The sequence below is a fragment of the Ornithodoros turicata genome, unplaced genomic scaffold (assembly GCF_037126465.1).
Source record: "Ornithodoros turicata isolate Travis unplaced genomic scaffold, ASM3712646v1 Chromosome21, whole genome shotgun sequence".
Lineage (NCBI taxonomy): Eukaryota > Metazoa > Arthropoda > Arachnida > Ixodida > Argasidae > Ornithodoros > Ornithodoros turicata.
Window position 1 is genome coordinate 541,265 of NW_026999337.1, and position 27,498 is coordinate 568,762.

Consider the following 27,498-nt stretch of genomic DNA (forward strand, 5'->3'; position numbering starts at 1 on the left):
CTGCATTTTCTGGGAGTTTTGCTTCTCAGTCATACAGTCGTACAAAACGGTATAAATCCGGGAGTCTCCCGGATAAATCGGGAGAGTTAGCAGGCATGCTAGTGGTGTCCTGAACAGTCGCTAAAAAAAGCCCCTGCCGCTATTGTGCCCTTTTTGTTAGTCGCACGTTATGAAACAATGTCGTGTCAGACCTACGAGGATGTTTCAGCGAATGAGCATGCTAGATGGTCAAGAGGATACGACAAAATGAGCCTGAGTAGATAAGAATGAGAGGAAGTAAATGAAATTCAGAACCTTGAACATCTTCTGCAGAAATTTTTCACGTTTTGTCATTGGAGGCACCAAATGTGGTTTGTTCATTGCTTGCAAAAGGTTGCCTTCTCGTGTTTTTGCGACCTACTATGCTTCTTTATGTCTGACAACCTCGCATAAATCTCACACTTGCACTGGGCCTTCGACTGGATTGTACTTTTCCTTGAATACTGGCAGCATCACCCAACTCACGCAGTACTTCTGATCTTACTTAGGAGGCATTCTGGAAAGAGTTTGCACATCAGAAAATGGGCAAACTGCAAACAGCTAAAAGAATATAGAGCTGCGAAGAACTGCAACGAAACTGCACCACTGTACGCTGCAGGGAGCACGCTGGAGCTCTCCGTGACAGGTGATTGGCCCTGAGCAGTTAGGACTGGCAAAAGGGGGCGCAATTTCATATTATTCTACGTCAGAGCTTGTCGTCCCCCGAAATGAGACTGAAAAAAATCACGATTCTTCTTAACTTCATGAAGGAATATTAGTGTCGAGGAGTAAGAATAAGTCGTTGAATAAGTCAGAAAGTCCCCAAAATATCCGTTACTCACAAATACAAAATGTTGTTGCTAGACAGGCCCACAAATCCAGTACATTTAGCGACTTTTCTCAAATTTGGCAGCACTGCATGGAGAGACACAATATTGGTATCAAAATATATCAGAAAGGCTTCCGCAAAAACGCTATTGGTTACATTTCAGGTATGCGCTACAGTAATCCAACTACGAACTTTCGAAGTGAGTGGCCTAAATTACCATCGTTTTGCAGTTTTTGTAATTGTTTATAAATAGTAAATACTGCAAAAAAATGTTGCAATGTCTTCAATGCCAATGGACCATTTCCATATTCGCGTCGCCCCTGGCGACGGAATGTCGAATGTCGTGTCTTTCGCCCCAATAATGGTGACACTTTTCGGAATGGCACGTTGAGTGGGAAAGTATAAGCAAGAGAAGATTGGAAGAAGAATGCGGAAAGAGTGAAAGCGCATTGTACTCATTACCAGACCTCAAACGCCCGCATAACCTTGAAACCGATTATCTCCCCACAATGAACATGACAGTCGCCCGCATGTGGGTCCATAGCAATGCTTTCCGCTCAAAGATGGCGGATACGGGGGTTGGGCATGCGCATACGCGTTGTCGGAAAAGGCCCATTGTTTGAAATTCAAAAAGCTATCGAACAAGGCCATCCTTGTCCGAACTGGTTCCGTATTAGCTGAGTGCCCATAGAAAATACATGGGGCCACCAGAGGTCATATCCACTCTTAAGGTAAAAAGCATGAAAACGCAATCAAGCTGGTATTCCGCAATTATGGTGTTATGCGATTTCTTGCTTTCTTGTCATTTTAGTGCTAAACTAATAACATATGCGATACGCAAATTATCCGGTGGAGCAAAATACGAGAGTAGATATATCTTGGAGTAGTTGGGAGCGTGCACAGCACACGCTCTTATACGACGCTATTTCGCGTGAGGATGCAATACTTCTCCTGCGACGGTACCGTAAACACCGGACTATAGTCAAAGTTTTTTCAAAAAAAGGAGGCGCCAAAAACTGCCCTCGTCTTATAAAGCGATAAGTGGATAAAAATGAGGGCTGCAGTCTGTCAACACACGTCCTACAACCTGATTGGTGCAAGCAGTCCATTGGAAGTGGGAGGAGGGAGTGCAGTAAAATGCGACGCCAATTAACTGCGCGCTTCAAGTTGGAGGTGACTGCCTTTGCCGAGGAACATGGCGACATGAGCGCACAGCATCGGTGCGGTGTGTTCGAAAAATGCGTCCGCTACTGGCGAGGGCAGAAAGTTGCTCTTGGCACGTGCAACTCGAACTGGAAAGCGTTTCGCGGCAACGGGCCTTTGGACCCACAGATCTAAGAGGATCTTGCCGCGTTTCTCCATGGCCTGCGGCAAAGATCACCTCCTGTTACAAGCGAAGAGATCCGGATTAAAGCTGTTCAGGTCACCTGTGCTGCCGGCCTCGAGAGGATGCAGTTTAAGGGCAGCATGTCGAGGTTGCGCGATTCATGAAGCGGAAGGGCCTGAGTCTCCGATGCCGGACGTCTGTTTGCCAGAAACTTGACGAGGAGTACGAGGACAAACTCGTTAACTTACAGCACCACGGTATTCAGCTCCAGAGGACACATGGGTACATGATAGGCCAACTCGGCAACGCGGATGAGACGCCGTGTCGCTCTACCGTGATGGACAAAGGGGCCAAAGAAGTCAAAGTGCTGTCGACCGGGCACAAACACTCACGGTTCACCGTGATGTTCGCATGTATGGCAGACGGTCCAAAGCTGCCTCCGTTTGTCATTTTCAAAGGAAGACTCTGCCCAAGGAGCGCATTCACAGTAAGGAATATATGGACAAAAGCCTAATGCTTGAGTGGATTTGGGTTGTCTGGAATAGGCGGCCAGGTGCCCTGCTGCAGCGACACAACATGCTTGTGTTGCACTCGTTCAGGGGACACCTCACGAACCGAGTCAAAGACTCTCTGAGGCAGTCAAAAAGCGACCTCGTCATGATCCCGGGAGGCATGACATCAGTGTTGCACAAACCGCTGGAGAACTGTATAACGTCTGGCTACTACAGGATAACCTGAAGACAGCGAGTGCTTGACTACAGTGGCCGTCCCTCTCAACTGTGCACAAGTGGGTCGCAGCGGCATGGAGGGCACTTTCCGAAGAGATGGTTGCAAAGAGCTTTAAAGGGCAACCTCCATGGAGCGAATTTTTGCAACGAAGTTCGCGCGGCAGACTGCCACGCGCATTCCGCCGCCAGTTGTTCGCCGGCACCACCTCCATGGGGCGAAAAACCAGCGGACGGCGTCGGGAAGTCATGCTGTGATGTCACTGTTGCCAGAGCACAAGGTGAAAGCTTAGTGAAATCAGTTGCTCGAAAAATTGCATTTAATGTCACAAATTTTGCAACTAAATCCAACAACTGTCTGAAATGATGCGCCCAGTAACGTACCGAAAGGCATATTCACTACTGCGTAAGGAAAATATGCTTCTTGGCAGAGAATGCCTCACGTTCTAGCGCTGCAGTTGGCGAAAGCGCGAGCAGACGACAGCACCCAGTTGCAAGAAGAGGACGATGACGATGATTCACGAGAGCAGACAACCACGTGCAGGCGATCTGGCGTAGATTCGTAGCGGAAGAGCACTTTGATTGGTTCATCTGCAGTTGACGCTTCCGGAATCGCGGACGCTGGGCGAAAATATCTGGCATGGGCAGATCGGCGGCAGACGCTCACATTTTTTACGTCTCGCGCAGGGCGTCTGACGCTGAGCGAAGTTCGCAGCTTTTTCGCTGTACATTCGCTCCATGGAGGTTGCCTTTAAGAAATGCAGCATAAGCAACGCATTGGATGGAACTGAGAACAATGTGCATTGGGCAAGTGGTGATGAGCAGGCGTCATCAGTCACCCGATGAATCGGACGTTGAGAGACAGTGAAACCAAGACGACCCTTAGGTTCCATTTTTCCGACTAATTCACGAAGGGGAGTGCCAGTTTTCACGCTATCGTGATTAAACTAGTCTCGATTTTCTATTTTTGTTTGTTTTGAAATCACAGCTTTTTGCTTGGTTTTATTCTTTTGGCTCTTAAGATAGGGGGTCGACTTATACGCGAGGTCGACCTATAGTCCAGTTTTTACGCTAACTGTCCACATCGCGCCAATCACCTCCTTCGACCCAATCGGATTTCCACAGAATTCCCTGCAAAACGCCCTGAAATTTTGAGCAAAATAAGGGATTCCGCGAAATTCCGTGCCAAACGAAGGATTCCGCGATTTATTCCGGATTCCATGAAATTTCGCGGAATAGCAGAAAACCCGGGGCCCTACACATACATGCACTGAGCGCACAGAGTCCATTGCGTAGTGCTTGCTGGATCACCGCAACCAAGTCCAAATGTGCAAAGCAGCGTATTTCCAACAACGAACAACTGTCACATACTTGCGCACTATCACTTGATGAGCATGTCCTTTCCTTGCCTGCTACAAGTCAAATATCAAATGATGCTGCTTCATAAATGCTATTTTCTTGTCACTGTAATGCAAATCGCTCGCAATCGCTGACGGCGCTCTGACGTGTTCCTCGAGCCAGAATCCACAACCACACTACAGTTTAAAATCTGACAGCCTGTTGGTAGACAGATGCTTGTGTCGAGGAACAGTACAACACGATCAAAGACACCATTATCACAAGGAACGCACTTGCCTCCTAACGAAAGGCACTGCCGACATTCACTGTTCAAATTTCAAATGAAACCACTGAGAGAGTATGCATAGGGCCCTCAGTTTTCGGGTACAACCCGATAAAGCCCGTTTTTACCCCCCAATTTACATCAAAATAGTTCGGGTTTAACCCGATAAAACCCGTAAACCGGGCTTGCAAAAGTGCAAACCAAGGACTTGAGTCGCACACGCGCGAACTACGGCAATTGCGCGACCGCTCCCGACCGCGCCGCGTTACAATGGGTGAAGTAAACAAAACACGTCGAGTTTGGATTTGTGGACGCTTGCATGCAGGTCCGATTTCTAGCGTGAAAAATGTTCCTTTGGTAGGCGTCACCATTTGAAAGTTGGCTTCACCTAACACTTCCGTGTATTGCGGTCAAGCCCACTTCAACGAATGCTTAGTGTTGCTTAAAGTGTACGTTTGTAGATTTAGCAGAACTTTTCGATTCATTTATTTGTGTTACGGGAAAGCCATCTTTAACCTATGACATCATACACTTTGCTTAGTGATATATTAAGTTAGATTAGTGCGGCTGTTGCAGCTTGCCTCGCACTCCCAACTTCCATTATCGAAGCGGCCATGGTCCTATTAATCTAACCTAACTTCACTAAACAAAATACAGAAACTCTCACTAAACTAACCTAAGACATCATCAACTTGGTTAGTTCAGTGATAAGTTAGATTAATGGGGTCATGACAGCTTCCCTTGTCCCTCAAAATCCATTTCAATAATGAGGTGAAGCCACCTTGCACATTGGCAACGCCAACCAAAGTAATGCCCTGGTTTCGTACCAAAAATGCCCTGTGTTTTTCACACCCGAAGAAATGCAGTCTGCTACATGAAAGCTTGTGTCAATAAGTAAGTTGAAAACTTCAGTGTTGGATTTTTGTACTGTTAGTGCTTTCCGTGGATGTCGACGAGACCCTTTCTTGTACTGTTACCAAAAATAGCAAAGGAATCAGGAAAAATCACGCTAAACAGCGAAAAGCTCGGCGTTCCTTGAAGTGGGTTTGCCCGCAATACACGGAAGTGTTAGGTGAAGCCAACTTTCAAATCTTGTAGGGAGTATCTTGCATCAGCAAAGTACGCGGAGTAGTAAAGAGGATGCAGCAACAGCCAACGATATACGAGGCATACCAACGCGAGCGCGAGCATGCTCTCAACGCTCATCGATGGATGATGCTTTACTGAACATGCAACTTTTTCTCTCTATAAACAGGGGCCAGTGCAAGCCGTAGTGGTTATACAGTGAATTATCAACCAGTATCTTAATAAATATTCTTTCATTTAATTTCAACACTCCACAGACCGACTGCTGTGGCGTCGCTCATGATCTCAGCTGTCTTGCGATGTAAACCCCCAAGTATTAATTTCAACACATAATCTTTTTTTTTAACCCGAAAATACATCACTTCTCAGTATATCACCCGATTTTACCCTGTTTGGCAGGTCCTGATTTTCAACCCGATATTTACCCCCCCGATTTTCACAAAAAATAAAACCTGAAAACTGAGGGCCCTAAGTATGCAGCACGCAGGCGAGGAAGCACGAAGTGCCGTCGTGCCGTTTTCAAATTCTGGTAACCAATCGGAAACCAACGCCTACGGCATCCGACCAATGGAAAGGCAAGGATTGCTTCGTGCACAATGGAACACATTTTGATACAGATTTTGCGAGAGCTACATTACATTTGGTGGGTTTCCTTTCGGGATGAAGTCAGTCCAAGTCCAGCGCAATCTCAATCTGCAGCCATTCATGTCAACCACAAGATTGCATGCTTGCAACGATGCTGATGTGTGGCCAAATATGACAGAGTTGTTTTATTACGACAATGAAGATATGTTGCATAGTTCTGGCTGACAAACTGTCAAGTCAATTCAGACAGTTCACACTGTTCTGTAGTACAGTCGAGCCTGCTTATAACGATACTGACGGAAACAAGAATTTTGATCGTTATATCAGAATATCGTTAAAAACGAGCTTTCCAGGAACTGCCGCTCGGGTTCGCGTAAACGAAGTAGATCGCCACAAGTAGAACGCTGTTGAACATGTGCGTTTGTTGTGAGCGCAAAAGCATTTTATCTAGCTCTAACTTGACACGGCTGTGTGTCGAAAGCTTTTAACATAACCACCGGCACCACGCGAGGCGCCGCACATTTTGAGATCGACGACCTCGTCCATTGCTCGTCATTCAGTGCCGTAATCATCACCACGTTCTCACAGTCTGGAAGCATTGTCCATCAGAACGCGTTCCGCCACGGGTAATCCGTCGATGCATGTTTGGGTGGCGCGACACGCAACTGTCTGTCAACACACGTTTTCGAAGCCGCAGTACTTCACAACAAGGTGTTGCACCAGCACGAATCCCGTAGATTGCACACAACTTCGGGTCGAACCACGCGTCCTAACGAGCAACAGGTTAACATCCAAAGTAGGCGACGGTTGCCTGCCATGTTGTGGATGATGATTATATCTTAATACACAATGTGATTGAAGAATTTCATCATCCACAAGCTAAGCAAATCTTTATTATCACAGACAATGCAAGAAATTGTGTCAACAGTCAGAACAAGCCAGGTTGGACAGCCAGGTTGTTTGAAGCCTGCGTTACTTCGGTCACAGTATCAAGTTTCAGTATCTCTCTTTCCTACAATGGGAAATATAGTAACCAGCAGGTGGGTATCCCTCTACCCAGAGCAGCTCATTTTGTTGCATGAAAACACTGTGTAAATTCGACTTTGTTCATTGTGATTACCCGAATTATATTGCGTGCACGATGTGCTGGCGTGTCATGTATATCATGATGCCCTTCGCTTAAATTGCATTGCAGGATCCCTTAGGTATGCGAAGAAGAGGAGGAGGACAATTAAATTCATTCTGAGGTTCGGAGGCACGAGAGCGAAGTGGTTTTACATTGGCGCAGTCAACATTCCCAACAATGTGGGGGTTGAATCTTCTTTGAAAAAATCCGACTTCTTCAACGCGCAGAATCACGTCTCCCAGGTGAGTGTCTGGTTGCGCTAGTTATACATGGCCTTCCAAATGACACGCGTCAACTCATTAAAATTCGGGAGCCTCAAGATCTCCAGCACCTACTCCACTGCCTTCGAGATTTGGGTACTGAAAGTAGGACATCTTTTGTACGCCAATCAGTAACCATTCCACCACAACAAAGGAACATTACAGCTTTGAGAAGGTCCCCAGCTCACTATGATCACACTCGTCGACAACACACTACAGCTGTTGCAGACCAAGACAGTGAAGGACGCAACTCGATGGAAATGAACACACACAAAAAAAACGAATAAATGAGGGTCATAGTTTCCACCCTTTGATACCAAGTGAGACTGTTTACTTCAATAACAGCAAACTATTATATGTCAACCTCCTTTTGAATGGCGGAGAGGTTCGAGCTCTGATAGACAGTGGGTCCTCTGTAACGTTTGTCAACCGTCACTTACTCCAACCAACCCGAAATAACACCAGGAAGGGTGGTGCAAATCAAAGCGTTCGATGGTACCAGCACTATCTTTAAAGATTGGGCGCGCATTACGCTTCCGACACCGAAATAACCACGGAGGCTCTTGTAGCAGAAGGTGTTGATTATAACCTCTTACTGACCCGCCCTGATATGAAGAAGATGCGGCTAAACATCTACAGGGACAACAACGTCTGCATAGAGAACGACCGACCCAAGTGTCTAGTCACCAGGCCTTTTTAAGACATTCGCAGTAAGGATGACGTCGCAAAGCATTACCCAGAACTTCTTTCGGTATACAGCTATCCTTCGGCAACTACGGCATTAGAAGTACCCTTCAAGCTTGCTGCCACAACCACTGTCAGACGAAAACCATACAACATGACCCGTGAAAAGAAACTCAAGTCTGAACTGCAAGAGATGCTAAATGCTGGCATTATTCGGCCATCAACTTCCACTTTTGCATCTCCAATTACTATAGCCCAGAATATAGTCCAGCTCGTTCCGCCTCTGCACTGAATACAGTATAGTCAACAGGTAAACTGACATGTTCCATTTCCCATGCCCAGAGTGGATGATATTATCAATGACACAGGTGGATGTACAGTTTTTTCCTGTCTTGATCTATGCAAAGGTTTCTGGCAAGTACCATTAAGTGAAAACACCAAGCAATACACTGACTTCGTTACTCCATTTGACCTGTATGAATATAACAGTCTACCTTTTGGATGGAACAACTCCTCAGCTTGTTTCCAGAAGCTTATGACCTCAGTTCTCAAGCCTTACATTGGAAAATTCGTTCATGTATACATCGATGACATAATCATCTACTCCAGATCTTCAGACGAACATTCCGCTCACTTAAGACAGGTTCTTCAGCTTCTGAACGAAGCGAAGCTCCAGATCAATCTTAAAAAGAGCGTACTCTTTCAATCGAGTGTTGCTTTCCTAGGCCAGATTTTCAATGAACAAACGAAAACTACGAAGCAAGAGTCTGTACAGAAGATTCAACGGCTGCGGAAACCAAGTGACATTCACTCCTTGAGAGTATTTCTTGGCCTGGCCGGTCACTTTCGGGCATTCATAAAAGATTATGCCAAAAGGACAAAATGCCTCGCTTCGCTTCTGAAAAAATGTACACCATTCGACTGGACAGAACACTGCGAAGCAGCATACAACGACATTGTTCAAACCATTTCTTTGAATCCAATACTGTCGATTCCTGACTACTGACTACCGTTTGAACTCCACACGGATGCATCGCAGTACGTCACGGGTGCTGTCCTATATCAACGTGACGACCGTCAGTGCCCCTCGCAACAACTAACTGTTGTAGGTTACCACTCTTACACCTTCAATAAACCAGAACAGAACTACTGCACTACCGAAACAGAATTACTTGCTGTCATTCAGGCCGTGCGATATTTCAGAACTTTCCTGGAGGGGCGAAAAGTTATTCACGGACCACCAACTAGTTACACACATCCTGACATCCGCCGAACTAAAAGGTAGATTGATCAGATGGGTTTCTGAGCTACACCATCTGGGCATCGTGGTACATTACAAACAAGGAAAAATGTTATTGGACGCCGATGCCTTGTCTCGCCTTGGACTAGAAGTATGTGCAGTGGCTTCACATGATGACTTGCGTCTTTGGGGCGTCTTTGTGGTCGCTTTGAAGTTCCACACACACTTTGCCAAAAAGTACTACACCTGTACCACGACAGTCCCGACTCTGGCGGGCATGACGGCGCACATATAGAAAAATCTGTCAACGGTTTACTTGGCCCAAGATGAAACAGCGTGTCACTGAATATGTCCAACCTTGCCACAGATGCCAAACCTACAAATTCAAGTATCGCCAACGAGCGGATCAAATGACATTGCCACAACACTCCAACGTTCCTTTCGAAGTAGTCCATCTCGACTTCGCCGAACTAAAGAAAAAAAGGCGGCGAAGACAGCAATAGTGTTATTGCCCTCCTAGAACGACAAATGTTCGCAAACACGAGAGTGATCATTTGCAACAATGGCCCTGGTTTCACCAGCAAACGCCTCGAGACGTGGGCCCAACAGAGGGGCATACACTTAAAATTAACTGCCCCTTACCACCCCGCAGCAAATGGTATGGCCGAGCGTGCGTTACGGGACATCAAGCAATTCATCCATTTTTATTCTTAATTCCGAACGCTCTTGCCTAGCTGCTACAGGATGCTTGCAGGATGCTACACAGCACCACAATCGCTTGCACAACAAAGGTATCGGGTGCTCCCCTCACTACACCATGCACGGTGAATCGCCTATTCTCAGTGCAGACAAAGTGCTCGGAATAGCAAACAAACTTCACTTAAGAGAAAATCGCAACAGTCCCATCCGACAGATGCAGTATAGGAGATCAATGAAAAAGGCATTTGATCGCCGTCACAGTTCAAGAATCCCACACCGACAAGTTGGCGACCTGGTGATGATACGTACAGGCCTTCCTGGCTCTTAACCTACCATACTAGGTCCAGCACAAATAATTCACACTGCACACAAACGAGGAATATTGAAAACTATTGCCTACACTCATCCTAATGGCCAATTCCGCCTCGCATCTATTGGCAATATTTTTAAATACCATCCCAGGAGGGATGGAGGACACAAGCCCGGGCCCATGTAGGATCCCTTAGGTATGCGAAGAAGAGGAGGACAATAAAATTCATTCTGAGGTTCGGAGGCACGAGAGTGAATTGGTCTTACGTGCATATTGTCGGCAGTAGTAATATTTGATTCATTATTATTTGAAAAATTTGTTCGATTTCATCTGCATCAATTAAATCTATTTGATACACATTTGATTCGAACCAAAGGTCACTATTTGCAACATGGTCAATGCACAAGCAACAGTTTGGAACATGCGGGCGCACTAGATTGTGTCACAGAGCCGTAATGCACATGTCTAAAGCGATCACAAGACATCTTTAGACTTGTGGGTAGAGTTGACTTGTAGGGGGTTAGCTTGTCCAACAATATATTGTATCTACGCGCATAATTTGTGCATGCCTTGTTTGGCACAAAAAATGCACAGAAAAGGAAAATTTGTGTAACTTGTGCATCCGTAGTATTGCGCGTGGGTATCTGGCCCAGGGCCTATCGGTTTCTGTGTACCACATGGTTTTTGCCATGCCCTCCGTGTGTGCCCGCTTCACAATGTTTAATAATTTAATGACAGTGCTGGTTCACAACTTGCATTCGGACGACTGTTCACTGAACGTGATGGACGATACTGTCACTCGACTGCTAAACCATGCATGGAAAGAAACGATGAACAGACACGCCAGGAACTTGCAACAAACGTGACAAAGTTGGCCAGCACAGCATGCTTTCGACCATCAGTGTGCCTAGCGGAAACATTCAGTAGCGTCCCTGTATCACACCATCCGCAGAGTGGATAGGTGGTAGTGTACCCATAGGGTACTTCGTTTTCAGGTTTTATGATTTTTCGAATTGGGGGGGAATCGGGTGCTATTTACATACGTGAATTCGGGGAGAAATTAGGCGCTACAATATCTGTTTGATATCTCATTGGAGAATTTTCGGGTGAAACGAAAGGCATATGAAACGAGCCACTGTAGTGACACTGGTACGAGAAACAAGAATCTTTATATTTCCGCTCGGAACTGGGGCAGTTAATGACAGCGGTATTCAAACACTTGCCCGAACTCCACAAGAGCTCGTCTTTGACCCCTGCAGGAGGGGATTATAAAAGGCGGACAAATAGGTTGTCACAAATAGCTCTCTTTGCTGATATTATGATCCACTTTTCCGACGATTTACCTAGAACGACAAGTTGAAATACTGCAAGGATTTCGGGTAGATATCGGGTTTTATTCGAATGCTTGGAAATTTGTTCATGGAGGAACTATCGTGAAAAACCGGGTTTAATCCGAAAACGAAGAACCCTATGTAACCAGTATTATACCACCCGACTGTGCAGCCCGTCACCTGTTGCCCGGCAGGAACGGTAGATCGGGACTGCTTTTCGCGATTGCGCAATGCAGCGAAGATGTCAACACGAGCTCTATCGGGAGCCCACATGACCGGCATACAATTTAAATTTGGGAGTGTAGTGTCGTTTGAATATCAGTAATGTTCTCCCGCAATTTGCGCACCCACAACTTTCTTTACCTTTCTGGGGAGAATAAGTGTGCGCGTAAATACTGTAGTTGCTCTATCACATAACGCAGTCCCTCCAAGTTTCTACCACTCAAATCGGAGCAGAAAATAAAACTTCGTATCGGGTCTTATAGCTGAAAGGTGTGCGGACACTGGAGAAGGCAAAGAAACAAAGGTAAAGTATGTCATTGGACATGCTGTACTACTGATTCTCACCTTTTTCATTTGCCTCGTTAACCTCTGCACATCGTCAGACGTGCACTGGCAGCCCTTATTGGCATCCTCACAGGTGTCTGCCACGCCCTTGACAACTTGAAACATCTTTTGAATGGCGGTGTCCTGAGATCCTAATTGTCCGTGTACATTCTTCTGGCTAGGTGGCTCTCCGTTATGCCTCCTGGATTTCTTCAAACAATAAACACAGTCCATTACTTAGGTACTCATACAGCCAGGTGTGTTTATGGGGTTTGTTACTAGAGGTGTGCGCGAATATCTGCAAAACTGCTCTTCAAACATTGAACTGAATTCTGAATATCACATCGCAAGATAAAAGGTTGCAAGGGTACCAATTGGCAACAATTTAGCCCAGGAAGCTAGCACGGTCACTGTTGTGTGCTGCTGGTCCTCGAAAAAATGCTCAAAGACACGCACTTGAAAAGGGCGAATAAAGAATGTTCATTTCATTTCATTCCGTGTTCTTGCTGGGGTACGTACGCGCAAAGCTAACAGAAGTACATGCATTGCATTGTAAGTTCTAAACACTAGAACATGAAAATGTAATCCATTACATCAATCAGCAAGATACACACACACACAGGGACAGACACGATTATCACTAATGTTACATTACGATTGCCATATACTCCCTGACAAATGATAAATACAGTAAATCTCGGTTAAAATAGCCTCATTTAAGACCAACTTTCAGTTATAACGAACAAGTTTAGGACGACCGTCAACATCCTTATAGGTTTAATAGAAACTCCTAACATGTATAATGAACGAGGCACAGGGAAACCTATCGGTTACTGCGAATGCGTCATACAAAAAGCTGCGGTGTGGCGCCCTCGAGTTGCCTCGAGCGCCGTAGTTCTCCGTTTCTCGTCCGAGAGGAAGAGTGGAGGGAGCGTGTGACCTCCAGCCGGGATGGCTGCGAGGTAGCGGACGGCACGCATTGAGAGGTCGCATAGGGCGCAGCTTTCGCCCTTGCCACATGTGCCTCTGCATCTCATCGTCTCGAGTTATCATTGTCATTTGTCAGTGTTTGTCTCGCTTTCGTCATCTTAGATCTTAGCTGGGAGAGATGAGCCAGGAGGACAGTGCCGGTATGTCGATGTCCAAGCCGTGCAAGCGTCGAGGAATCGACCTTGATACGAAGGTTGCCATAATCAGTGAGCTTTCAAGAGGAAGCAAGAATTGTGACCTGGTGAAGAAGTAAGAATTGTCAAAGTCGACGGTTACAACCATTGCAAAGGACAAAGAGAAGATCCTCGCAGCAGCTAGCCTGAACGGTAATAAGAGCAGAAAGCGTCTCCGAGGGGCAGCCTACAAATACCGTATTTTCTCGAATCTAAGGACCCCGCGATTCTAAGGACCCCCCTAAGTTTGGCCCATGCAATTTTAGAAAAAAGTTTGCACGCGAATCTAAGGACCCTTGCGCAGAGCCCCGCGTGGCAAGAGCATTCGCGTTGGGCCCTCCGCGCCTCCGCCATAACTTCACGCCAATGCCTCCCGTGACCCCCGTGACATTGAGTCATCCTTCGCCCTCGCTTCGTTTCCACAGTGCTTCGCTTCCGACAGTGCGGAGTCCGCCAGCCACGTGCGACCCTGCCTGCACTCCACAGAAGTTTTGGTTGCGCGGCTTCGCTGGACGCTCGCTTGTCTTGCCATAGCGATGACTTCAAGACGTGAATCGTACTCCGCACAGTTTAAGCGGAAAGTTATCTTGTGCGCCAAATCGAACAGTAACCACTACGCTGCAGAAGAATACGGTGTTGGCAGGACATGTGTGATACGATGGCGGCGCCAGCGGGGCATGATTTTCGGCTGTGCCTCCACAAGGAAGAAGTTCACGGGCCCCCAACGCGGACAGCACCCGGAGCTCGAAGCTGAAGTTGCTGAGTACGTCAGAGAAGAAAGAAGAAACGGATTTTCGGTGACTTGCGACGGCATCCGTGAGACAGCTAATGCAGTAGCGAAGAGATTGGACATTCCTCGCAGCGTGTTTCGAGCCAGCCGTGGCTGGGTGCAACGCTTTATGAAATGCCAGGGATTTTCGATTCGTCGTCGCACGACAATCTGCCAGAAGTTGCCCCAAGATTTCGAGCAGAAAGTTATCAGTTTCCAACGTTATGTGGCTGACCTCCGGAGAACAAAGGGATTCCTGATGGGACAGATAGGAAATGCAGATGAAACTGCTGTGTACTTAGACATGCCGCGGTCTACAACGGCTAATGAAGTCGGCGCAAAGGAAGTGACCATCCGTACCACGGGGCACGAAAAACTTCGTGTTACCGTAATGCTGTGTATTACGGCTGACGGCAGAAAGCTGCCTCCGTACTTGATTCTGAAGCGGAAGACCCTACCGAAACAGGAGCCATTTCCAAAGGACGTTGTTGTCCGCTGCCAAGCGCAGGGTTGGATGACATCCGAACTTATGGTGGACTGGTTGAAGACCGTGTGGCTGAGGCGTCCGGGGGCACTTTTTCATCTCCCGTCAATGTTGGTGCTCGATTCTTTCCGGGGCCACATTACGGAGGAAGTGAAGGAGCAGTGTAGGAAACATGACAGCGACCTCGTTGTTATACCTGGCGGGCTGACATCCGTTCTGCAACCCCTCGATGTCTCCATAAACAAGCCGTTTAAGGCAAATCTCCGCGCTGAACACGAAGCGTGGATTCGGGATGGTGCCCGCGAGCGGACGCCAGCTGGCAAGATACAGAAGGCGTCTCCGGCAACCATCGCGCAGTGGGTTTCCGGAGTGGAAAGGCATTCGCCCAGAGATTGTCGAAAAGTCCTTCAAAAAGTGCTCGATAAGCAATGCCTTGGACGGCACGGAAGATGACATTTTGTGGGAGGATAACCTCTCCGGGAACTCAGACTCTGATTCCGTTGTTTCAACCGACGGCGGTGACGACACGTCTTAGCGCAATAAAGGCCAGGATTTTCGCTTTTTTAAAGGCATTTGTACCTCTCGAAGTCATTGTACTCGAATGTAAGGACCCTCCCCTACTTTGGGCTGCCACATTTTGAAAAAAAGGGGGTCCTTAGAATCGCGTAAATACGGTATGTGGAGGACGCTTTGTTGAAGTGGCTACTGGACGCTCGTGCGAGGAACATACCGATAAACAGGCCACTTCTCAAAGCGCAAGCTGAAAATTTCGCATTTCTATTGAACTGTCCAGAGTTCAAGCCAGGAGATGGATGGCTGCACCGCTTCGAGGCACGTCACGGTGTGGTTTCCAAGAGCATTGTAGGAGAGGCTGCGTCTGTGAATAACACCGATGTTGACTGCTGGCTGGAGGAAAACATTGACACTGTTCAGGAGTACAGTGCCCGGGACGTCTACAACACGGACGAGACCGGGCTGTTCTTTCAAATGTTGCCTTCCACCACGCACACGGTGAAAAGTGACACATGCGTGGGTGGAAAGAACAGCAAACTCCGGGTCACCGTGTTGCAATATGGACAGAACTAACCCTCGTCTACCATTTGTGATAGGAAAATCCAAAAAGCAACGTGGATTTGGTACATAAGTGCCTGTGCGACATCAGCACAACACGAAAGTGTGAATGACGCGCGAGTTGTTTGGTGAGTGGTTGGTGGAGTTTGACCGTGATATCGCACCCCAGGAAAGAAAGATCCTACTTCTTCTGGACAACTGAGCAGCTCATCACGTGAAGCCACCACTCGAAGCAGTCACACGCTGCTGTTCGTACCTTGAAATGCCACGTCACGGGTACAGCCGCTGAACCTCGGGATCATTCAGAACTTCAAGTTGTGCTACAGGCGTCGGCTGGTGGAACGCTCGTTGCTCGGTGTGAATCAGCCGGCAGCTGCTCTGCCTGGCATGAAGTTGCCGTTGTCAATGGCTGTCCAAATGATCATGGCATCATGGATGGAGGTCAAGCAAGACACCCTCCAGCACTGTTTCAGAAAAGCCAGATTCGTGGAGGCTTCATTGGGCACGGATGATACGACCGACGACGATGTTCAAGAACACTTTGGAAGGTGCGACAGGGACGCACTTCTGTGGGATAGAGCCGTGGCCTCTGAACTGACAGGCAGTTGTGAATCTTTAGATGATTTCGCGACCGCTGATGATGTGCAAGCTGTGTCGGATATGAGCGACGACGCGATTGTTGCCGAAGTGCGGGCAGCATCTGCGGCCGCAGATGAAGAGCTGTCGGACGATCAGGAGGAAGGACCACCTCCGCCATGTATCACGACGGCAGACGTCCTTAGCTACATAGGTTCTCTTCGAAACTTCGTGCAGGCGAAGTCGCTTGACACGACTCATACTGACGGGCTGGAGGGCCTCGAGCGTGCTGTTGTTGCCTCCACAATCTATAGGCAAAGTGCTGTAACCCGCTACTTTCAATAAAAATGCTTCCTCAGAAATTTCATGTCAGGTAAGTAGTTGTTCATGCTTTTTTCATCTATAGCGAACTTCGGTTATAACGAACGTGTTTTGTGTGACGATCGAGTTCGTTATAAACGACATTTACTGTACAGTAAAACCACAATAATTTTACCCCCGTTAATTCGGAAATTCGTACGACTCGCGCGGTCCTGACAGATGCCTATTACAGATGTCTATGGTAAGAAACGTTCATTAATTATGAAGCTGCCCAACATCCACCTCATAATTCGGATGGCGTGACATCGTGGCAAATCTCCGCAAACAGCGTGTGCCCCAACCCCGAACGATTACGATCGCGCATTCCTTTAATTCCTTTTTTTTGTGGCTGGCTGCCCTGCCAAGCAAAAACCAGTTCAAGTAGCACTCTTTAGGAAGTCTCTTCTAGCTCCTCAACAAGATAAAAAATATATCAGAAAGGTGTGCTTTCTAAAGGATATCCTTCGTTTTGAGACACTGTTGTTGAGGCAGTTATTTTCGAGCTTTTAAGCTCATTGTTTACAAAGACTTAACCGCATCTCCATGGCTTGGACTTCCTTGTATGTTAAGGCTCTGTACCTCGGATCAACCATTGCTAGCAGCCTCACCTAGATGATCACCTTTCTTCTTTAGTTGCATGTTCCAGGTGTGCAAAAATGCGGTACAAGATTTGTATTAGGAGAGGGAGTACAGTTCTTATTAGAGCGTTGCACAGACCCAATTTTCTTGACTTACCCACCCGGTCCCATCCCGAGCAATTACTAGGCTACCCCGGCCCACCCCGCCTGGCCCAGTGAAGCGGACTGTAAAAGTTGACCGTGGCTAGCAAAGAGTGGGGTTACAGTGGGGTTCGAGTCCGATCCAAGCCAGCAAAAAGCATGCTTTACCCAGCTGGGCCCTCTGGGAAGTATGAGCCCATGCAGTGCTCTAGTACCTCGGCAGCTCTTGTAGCCTCTATGAATGATTCAGGAGAATCTATAAACCCTTTGGTCTGCTTCCACTCTGAGGATGTAAGTCCATCAACAGGCACATCATAGTAAGTAAAGGCAATAGGTTTTGTGTTGTTCATTCCGTGACGATAAATGTTTTCTAGTTTGCTAGTGCTCCTCTAAGTACAGTGAAACCTCGTTAATACGTGCCCGCTTAAGCAGTAGTTGCGCTGAATCCCCGTCGCGACTCCCATTGAAACCAACGTATTTGCTACCCGCTTAAGCCGTAGCTGCTTGCAGCCTCAATATCGGTTAATGCGTACTTTTCGTCCTGAAACAGACTGTGCAGAACAAAATAACTAGCTCCTCCCCTACCAGAAACGAAGTTTTGGAAGCATGTGGCTCCTCCAGAGATGGAGCGACACCAATATGTCACTCCTGCGAGGAGGAGAGGTCATTCTCCCGCAGAGTGGAGAGGGCACGTAGGCTCCGAACCCCCTCCCCCTCCTATAGTTTCTTTTCTCACATCCATGTCACTTGTGTTGGCTTGTGGGATAGCGCCATGCCACCGTGTCCTGAACACCAAGGAGAAACTGGACATCATCCATACCATCGATCAGTTTGCCAGAAAACGGGGACTTCTTGAACAGCTCGCCAGTAATGTTGGTGGATTTGAAGCCGCGATCATTGCTGCAAGGCCGCCTCGGTATGAAGCAAAAAATATGGACTATCTTGTTGCAAAGTGAATAAACGGCGATATCTATCCTCATTTTGTCGAACATGTTCCATTTTTCTTCCATTAGACAGGTACGTGGACTTGTATTTTGAGTTTTTGGTTAAGCCGTACTACCGCTTAGTACGTAGTTTTTTCGCGTCCCCGCCAAGTACGCATTAACGAGGTTTCACTGTACTCAAATGAGTCACTGCCAGATTTTTTCTGATAGTCATCTAGCCGTTCTTGGGCCTGGTTGCTAGGTTTATAGCAGCCCACTATAGGCCTTGCATTCTTGCAGAGGCCCTGAATGCCTGGTGTGCCCTGTTTTGCATCACTGACAGGGTATGAGTAGGGCCACAAGTTTTCGGGTTTATCCCTATTTTCCCTTGTTTCTACTCCCCAAATGTAATTAACAGACTTCGGTTTGAACCCAATATTTGCAGCCCGATGATGTCCGTAAACCACGAGAAACTCAAGGTTGCCGCCACACACAATCAAGTGTCAAGTTCATACCTAAGTTATACGACGACACAAGAAGGAAGGTGCAAGAGGAGTCAACACTTGAGCCAATCCAATCCAAAATCCAATTTGCGCATGCGTTAGGGCGGTGCGTTTTGTGCATTTTCTGTCTACCGTCTGTTTCCGTGCCATTACGCGCGCCGGACGCTTACGAACGCGAAGCGGGTGTTTCACGTTAAGCACGTTAGAGTGTGACTAGACATCAAAGTGGATGACCATGGGCCGACCAAAGAAGATGGCCCACAACAGGGCAAAGGAATCCTCCGATCTTGAAGCAAGGAAGAAGCCGTGCTTGGACGCTCCGCATGACAGCAGCAAGGCATCGGCGGGAGAGTTCATGTTAGTTTGCAAATATTGCTGCTTGGAAATTTCGCCAGACCCAACAAAGAAGCTCCGAGGCTCCAAAAGAAGCTCCAAAGGCTCCGCATAATTTGGACATCGGGCCGGACAATCGGCTGTCACCAACGCGAAAAACAGCGAATTTTCATGAACAGCGAAATTTCACGAAATCCGTGGCCCTCGACAACACAGAGTGGTTGCAGGTCAATTGTAATCATTCCTGCCACCTTACTGTCCAGGGCAGCCTCCCTTTGCACTATCTCTCTATCTCAGCGCTGCATGGTTTCAGCTATTTTACGCCAGTTTTGTTCTTCGCACTCCTCGTTCTCAATCTGACAATTCCTGAAACTCAATATGTGCCGCTTCAAATTATTCGCAAGAGCCGACATTGCACCTGCAGCGTAGCGCTGCGTGCCTTGCACTTCCTGGCTGCTTTGAAGTCCTTGGGATAGTTCCATATAAGACTCATCCTCTTTGCCAGTGGTCCATTAGATATCTCCGTCTCCTCCATATCCTTTTCCATGGATCACAAGATTCACCAGATGTTTCAATGTCGCAGAGCCATGTGCACTAAGCTCTTGTTTACAGTTTGCAATCCACACCTCCAGATGGTGAGATGCTGATTGAGCGGATAATATTTTGTGGTTGGTCTCGTCCACAATGCTGCTATGATGGTTCCACCCTCAAGTGCATCAACGGTGTACTTTGTCTCGGTAGTACCCGAAAAATATTACGAGACTTTGAATGAAATTCCCCGCGAATACTGCTTGAATAAGATAAACTATTCAATTTTCATCCTAAATTTCTAATGTTTGCACAGCCTTAAAATGTACTGTTGAAGTACGGTTGAAATACAAAACAGTCAAATCTCATTACGACCAAACAAGATATAATGAAATTCGTGACACAGCGAAATTAATTTGCCTTCCCTGGGAGGGCCATAGAGATCAATGTGTTTTAACTCTCACTACAATGGAATACTTTTTAGCCACAGCCTCGATATGGCGAAAGAACATGAGAACGTTAACGAAAGGGAAGTTAGGTAGCAAGCGAGACAAGGTAGAGGATGATACCGTATTTACTCGATTCTAGGCCGCCCTCGAATCTAGGCCGACCCCCCAAAAATCTTATCGCGGAAAAAAAAAAAAAAAGATTCAAGTACAGGCCGAGTGTAACTGACAATTTATTGTGCTCTCAACTATGCTGACTCACTGTCTTCACTGCTGTCGTCGCTCGAGTCTTTGTCACTCTAGTCTTTCCAAAGAGCACTGTCCTCAGTCCCGTCGAGCGCGTTCGAAATACAGCACTTGCGGAACGCTCGTGCCACGAGTTCGGCGGGTATGTCTTCCCATGCTGCTGCCACCCACCTTGCCAACTGTCCCAAAGAAGCACGCTTGATCCGGCCAGTGGGAGTCACCTGGTGCTCTTCTTCCGTCAACCAGTCCGTATAATATTTACGTAGCCTGTCCTTGAAGGGTTTGTTGATACAAACGTCTAAGGGTTGCAGTTGGCTCGTCATTCCTCCAGGAATGACAGCTAAATCAGTTCCGCACTGAGACAACGTAGCTTTCACGCCGTCTGTTAAATGACCACGATAGGAGTCCAAGACGAGAAGCGAGTCTTTGCACAGGAGGGCGCCCGGACGACGCTGCCAAACGAGCCTCACCCACTCTTCAACCATGGCACTGGTCATCCATCCATTTTCCTGCGCACGCACAATGACATTTCTTGGGAAAACTTCCCTGGCAGGAAGAGTCTTTCGCTTGAAAATGATATACGGCGGCAATTTGCGTCCGTCAGCTGTGCAGCACAACATCACCGTCAAACGCTGTTTTTCGTAACCCGCTGTCCGCAACTTGACCTCCCTGGCACCCTTTTCGTTGACTGTGCACGCAATCGGCATGTCGAAGTAAACGGGAGTTTGATCAGCATTGCTGATGTGCCCAAGAAGATATCCCTTTTCTTCCCTCTTCTTGATGATGAACCTTTGGAACTGGACTAACCGCTCCTCGAAGTCTGACGGCAGTTTTTGGCAAACCGATGTGCGTTGTCGTAAAGCGAATCCGAAGCGTTTCATAAATCGCTGGAGCCAACCTCTGCTGGCCTTAAATACGGTACTGGGCACAGCTCGTGCTTTCGCAGTCTCCCTCGCTTTTGCTTGGATGGTTTCAGTGGTCACGGGAAGTGCAGCTGCCCTCTGTGTCTTGATGAACTCTGCAACCTCAGTTTCAATATCGTGATGTCGGCCTCTTTGTGGTCCGGTAAACGCCATCCTCGATGCAGCGCAGCTGAACAGTTTTTCGCGTTGCCTTCTCCACCGTCGCACATACTTTTCCATGTAGATTCCTTTTCGCTTGAAGGCTGCAGGGTAGTGGCATCGCTTGATTGTTGGAGCCATTTCTGCACGTTGTCGAAACCATGTGTTGCGAACCGTAACTGGCCGGCAAGACGCCGACGTGCACGAGATTATTTATGGCACCGTTGGGGGCACTGGCGCTCCGACCCGATGGCGGCAGTGAAAAGAGTAAACAACAATCGCGGCGTCAGAGCCGGGGACGCCGAATCCTCGTATCTAAGCCTACCCCCCAGTTCAACATCCCATATTTTTGAAAAAACTATCGGCCTAGATTCGAGTAAATACGGTAACAGACAAACACAAACACCGTCTCAAACTCAGCTGAGCTTGAGACTGTTTGTGTTAGTCTGTTATCGTCCTCTACCTCGCCTCGGGTTACCAAGTCATGGAAGATAACGTTTCCGATTATAAAGCTGACTTGAGGGTTACAAAATCAAAGGGCACAACCAGCAGCGTACTGTTGGCGCGGCAAAGGAAAGACACTCACTATTAGGGTCAGGAGGAATCTGTGCCTACAAAAGGAAGTTATTCCAAGGTTCAGAGTTTTCCTTCTGAGGTTTCTCCTTTCCATTTTTCATGCTGGTTTTTCAACTGTCTCGTTGCAGCCAAGTACACGATGAAGGCAACAGCGAAGAGCATGAGATGCAAAGTGCCATCACGGGCACATGGCGAACACTTGGTTCTCGTGGCTGCATAGGCGAGTGCGTCATCAGATGGTTGATGCCATAGATTTACTTTGACGTTAGGGAGATGTACATAGAGGTTTGCGGCATCTCAACATGGTATGGAGAAAGCTGCGGAGGCTTTTGCAACACACGAACAATGCGTGACACCGCATCTTCTAGGCACAACGCAGACCCAAATAACTGCCCATTTCACGGGAGAATAAAATGCCGCGTATAATAAAATCCGTAGGTGCCCCTTGGCGCTATATTTGTTGTGGTCGTCGTTTTTCAGCAGAAACTTTTCCAGATCGTAGCGGGAGTAATTAAGGCTTATGTTATTATGTTAAGGCTTATTATGTGAAATGTTCGATACAGCGAAAGAAATTGCGGTCCCCGTGGGTCTCGTTATATCGAGGTTTGGCTGTATTCGAGCACATGCATATGAGTTCTGCCCCTGTGTATGTGCCGTGTGCATTGAGCATGCGATGCGCTGGCACCCACTGAAAAAAAACAATCGGAAATATCAGGCTCAATTCCACAGGGTCTCCAGTTCTCATAGCACAAACCACAAAAACAAACAAACTTGCGCCTAAGTAAGTGCGAAAATCCAACTGTTTGTTTAAGAAACGTAGTAGTGGATGAGGAAATTTTCTTCAACTGCCGCAATTCAATTTCAGTTTAAGAAATGGTTTGAAATACTGGAAGGAGGAAAGCACTGGCTTCATGAAGCGTTACATCGTGCTGATAGTAAAACTATAGTTTTAAAATTGAAAAGTCAGTGTCTTTACAGCCCAAAAAACTCGTCCGCGACTGTCTCACTGATGAGAAACACACGTCATGCCAGGGGGTAGATTTACATGTAAGCTGCAAGATTGCATTTGTGTGGCGACATGCTGCACGTGCCACACGGCAGGAGCACTTAGGGTTCTCTAACGTGCACTAGAAATCTTTGACACACAGTGGCAATGTTTTTCTCCCTCACACTGATCTACCGTCCTCAGTTGGGATTAAACCCACGATCTTGAGCTCAGCACGCTACCTATTCAAACCAATTTGCGTAATTATTAGCCAAAAATTTTCCCCAAGGCTTCTGTCTCAAATCACTCAACGACTGTGACTGTACCCTTGCACTGCCATATCCCACATATAAGGTACAGAAAGTTAGACCAACGTCTCACCAGCTGTGCTTTCCGAGAGCACTTTGAGCGAGCTTTCTTGTGCCTTTCCCGAGCAGAAGAAGGTAACTCGTTCAAAGAATTTAAGTGACCATCAACACTGCAGCCGTCAGCGGTTGTAGAGCGCACTGTTTCTTCCGGCGCAGATGAGGCTGCGCAGCTGTACACCTGATCAATACGGAGGTTTGTTGATGATACCGCCTGGAGGAAGCAAACAAAATCATACCGCAAGATTAATTGGAAGTACATGGGAAACTGACTATGCAGAATTTTATCAGAGAAAATACATACGTAGACCAAAATCATGACGAGATAGCGAGCTATCTTGTAAAACACTGTGGGACGCTAACTGAACATGCACATGCTAGGAGATGAGAAAAAGAAAATGAGGAATGCACAGCTACTCAAAAGTCATACATGCTCGAAATTTTGTTAACTGCAGCTCAACTCTATTCAATTTGTCCCAGTACTACATGTTTTCCTGATAGATTTAATCCAGTCATCATACTTTTCACCTGTGCGTCTTTTAATTCAGATGGCAAAATTTCAGTGCAGGTGTCACATCATCTAAACCAAATGCCAAAAATTTACTCCAAGGCAATACGAATCAACCCAAGCACAAAAAATTCGAATTAGTTGTGCAACCTTTGGTATTCGCAGCAAAATACAGCGATAGATGTGTCGCTACGCATTGTAGGCAGACTTTAACAATATTCTTCTCTGCAGTTGAGAGTTGTTAACGTATAAATTCGTATTTACTCGTGTATAAGACAGTTTTTTTTAGCCAGAAACATCGCGCAATTGAAAGGGTGCATTCAATACGCTAGGGAAAATTGGAGCTTAACACTTATGGTACACTTTGTTCCCGTTTAACTCAGAGGTATCCACGACAATCCCCCAGGAATCGAACGTCACGATTCCCCCACATCAGATGGTCTTCCGTGCTATAAGGCGTGGACAAAATACTCCTCCATGTCCGTCACATGCGTCGTTCATCACTTGGGTGACAGGAGCTCCACCTGGTCTGTGTGATACAAGTGACCGTGCCAGTGTGATACTACAGCTGGCTGACTCTGCACAACACGATCCTGCCACGCCACTAAAGTGAGGGTGCGTTTAATGTGCAGGACACAAAAAAGTACCAGTCTTTTGGTGCTCAAGTTGTGGTGCGTTCAGTACGCGAATGCATACAACGAGCGAGTAAATACCAGCCCGTTAATATTTTAAAATATCTCTCACAAACGGATTGCAACTCAAACCTTGTTCACATGTTTAGGAATCTTTGCAGTCTTTTCTGAACAAGTTCATATCGCAAGTACCAAATTTACTCAACTCTAACGCACTTTGCGGCGATCCCGATTTTGTGGCGATGTTCGCCAGGAAAGTGAAGAAAATGTTAACAACATGGGAGAACTCTGCACAATGATTTATTCGACGTCGCGATCATCGTCCGAGTGTTCCTAGTTACTATCAATTGCCCGTAAGCAGGCGTCGTCAGCTCTGTCGGGCACGTTCGAAATTCCGCATTTCTTGAAAGCGTCGGCTGGGGCAGACTCTTCCAGGCATCATGTATCCATCGGGATATCTTCTCAAGTGATGCCGAGCCTTTATGCTGTCGGCTGGTGTCATTGGGTAATCACCGGTCAACAACCAGTCGTTGCAGGCTGCACAGACTCTGTCTTTGAGAGGCTCGTTTAAGCAAACATTTAATGGTTGCAGTTGCGATGGCACGCTGTCCAACGTTATCACCAGGTTGGTGTTGCACACACGCAGGTTCTCTTTTAGACATTCCAAAATGTGAAACTGAAAAGTGTCCAGAACCAACATGGAACGCAGCCCCATGTTGGCACTGGGCCTTTTGAGTCACACAGTGTCAACCCAGTCTATCATCAGATCCGTGTCCCTTCGCGTTCATCCTCACGACAACGCCTGATGGGAATGACACATTCTTGGGTAATGTCTCGCCTCAGAAAATCAAATATGGTGGGAGCTTGAAGCCGTCAGCAGTGCAGCGAAGCATCGCCGTTACCGAATCTTCTCACTGCCCGATGACTTAATGGTCACTTGCTTGACGCCTTTCTCTTCAACCGTATAATTCGACAAAAAATTTAAAAAATATTGGGGTTTGATAGGTGTTCCCTATTTGACCCACCGAATGGCAATGGGTGTGGTAGAGTTCGATGACACACTTCTGGAAAGCGACGAGCTTCTCTTCGGTACTCTTGCGGAAGCTTCTGCGAAATTGTTGTCCATCGTTGTAGTAAAAATCCGGCCCTTATTACGTTATAGTGGAGTTAAAATACATTCATCTCTATGGCCCTCTGCGGGGGAATGCAAATTATTTCGCACTATCGTGAATTTCGTTACATCGCGTTTTGTTGCAATGAGCAATGACTGTAGCTTGGGATTCAGTTCTTGCTTGCTTTGAAGTCTGTATGTGGCACACCAGCTGCCTTGACCATTTCAGATTTGAAAAAGTTTGAGAAATCGCTACACACCATTCATGCACGGTAAGTGTGGGAGTCAATATGGCGTCTTGACTGCATTTGCTTCTACAAAGGGTGAATCCACACTACCCAGAGGGAGCTAGTATTCAGGCACCCTAATCTCGCCACCTTTGCAGCATGCTTCTTCTGTGACACAATACACGGGACATGCGCACTCTCTCCGATGCTTGACTCCGCATATACGGTTGTCTCTGTAAAAACTAAACCAGGTTCTATGTGAATAGGGCCACAAGTTTTCGGGTTAAACCCTATTTTCCCCATTTCTACCCCAGGATGCAATTACCAGGATCAGGGTTACACTCTATATTTACACCTCAATGACCTCCATAAACCCCAAGAAATTCGAGGATGCTGCTATTCTCAATCAAGTGACAAGTCAAACCTCGAGCGACGAGCCAATCCAATCCAACATCTGGTTTGCGTATGCACCCAGGGCGGCGTCTTGTCTCTCGTGTCTGCTTTCACACTGGACGCTTTTGATCGCAAAAAGTGTTTCATTTTATGCGTGTTGTGCCAAGCACGTTAGTGTGACCTGATGTCCTATCGGGAATCAAGGTGGGTGCCCATGGGCGGACAAGAGAAGACGGCCCACAACTGGGCGATGGAATACTCCGATCTTGAGGTAAGGAAGAAGGCGTGCTTGGACGCTCCGCACGAAAGCAGTGAAACGTTGGCGGGAGAGTTCACGTTAGTTTGCAAATACTGCTGTATGGAAATTTTGCGAGACCCAGCAAAGAAGCCGTACAATCGAATAAGAGAGCACCTCGAGTTGAAAGCGGACTGCAAGAAAGCCGAGAGGAAAAAGAAACAACAAACCATCTTTGACATAACTGTCAGACAGCGCAACAAGGAGGAGGTAGCAGAAGGCACGATATATGATTTTATGCGAGCTGTCTGTTTTGCAGGAATAAGTTTGAAGCATGCAGATGGTTAGCTCAGGTGCGTCTTCAAAGACCCAGTCATGAGGACGATGCCATGTGCAAAGCAACTGAGGGAAAAACACCTGCGTGAGGTATTTGAGAGCCACAAAGTGGCACTTGTGAAAAAAGTGGCTACTGCGAAAACCAAAACCAACCTCGTTGGCACTCCTACCGTCAACACGCTCATTTGCTATTACGATAAATAAAAAGAAGACAAAGCTATTCACTGGCAGATATTGCGCATGTTAAAGCGTGCAACAGCTGCAGCATTGGCATTGTTCTCACTAGCGAACTGAACGAATATGAAAAATATGGAAATGATGTAACTGCAATGGTGAGTGACTCCGCGGAGTATATGCGCAAGACTGAGCGCGAAATTCGCGAAACTCATGCAGGAAACATCCTTCACGTGAAGGACTTGCTGCATCTGATCCACGTAGCAGTGGATGAGGCCCTCTCTTGTAAAAGTGTTGTTGATGTTTTGTGCAACAGTGATCAAGCTTGGGGCTCTTTTCGAGTACACAAATCACCTGTACCAGATGTACCATGAGATATGCATTACA

The 27,498-nt window shown here is 47.0% G+C and overlaps 1 protein-coding gene across 1 annotated transcript in view; it reads right to left on the bottom strand.

The window, feature by feature from the left end:
- LOC135373093 (uncharacterized) overlaps window positions 1-27,498 on the bottom strand; it is a 73,361-nt gene that overhangs the window by 26,326 nt on the left and 19,537 nt on the right. The window contains exons 5-6 of the mRNA XM_064606374.1: window positions 23,512-23,709; window positions 12,409-12,597 (exon numbers count right to left, since the gene is read on the bottom strand). Coding sequence (XP_064462444.1) covers window positions 12,409-12,597; window positions 23,512-23,709 — 387 coding nt within the window. The remainder of the gene's footprint in view (window positions 1-12,408; window positions 12,598-23,511; window positions 23,710-27,498) is intronic.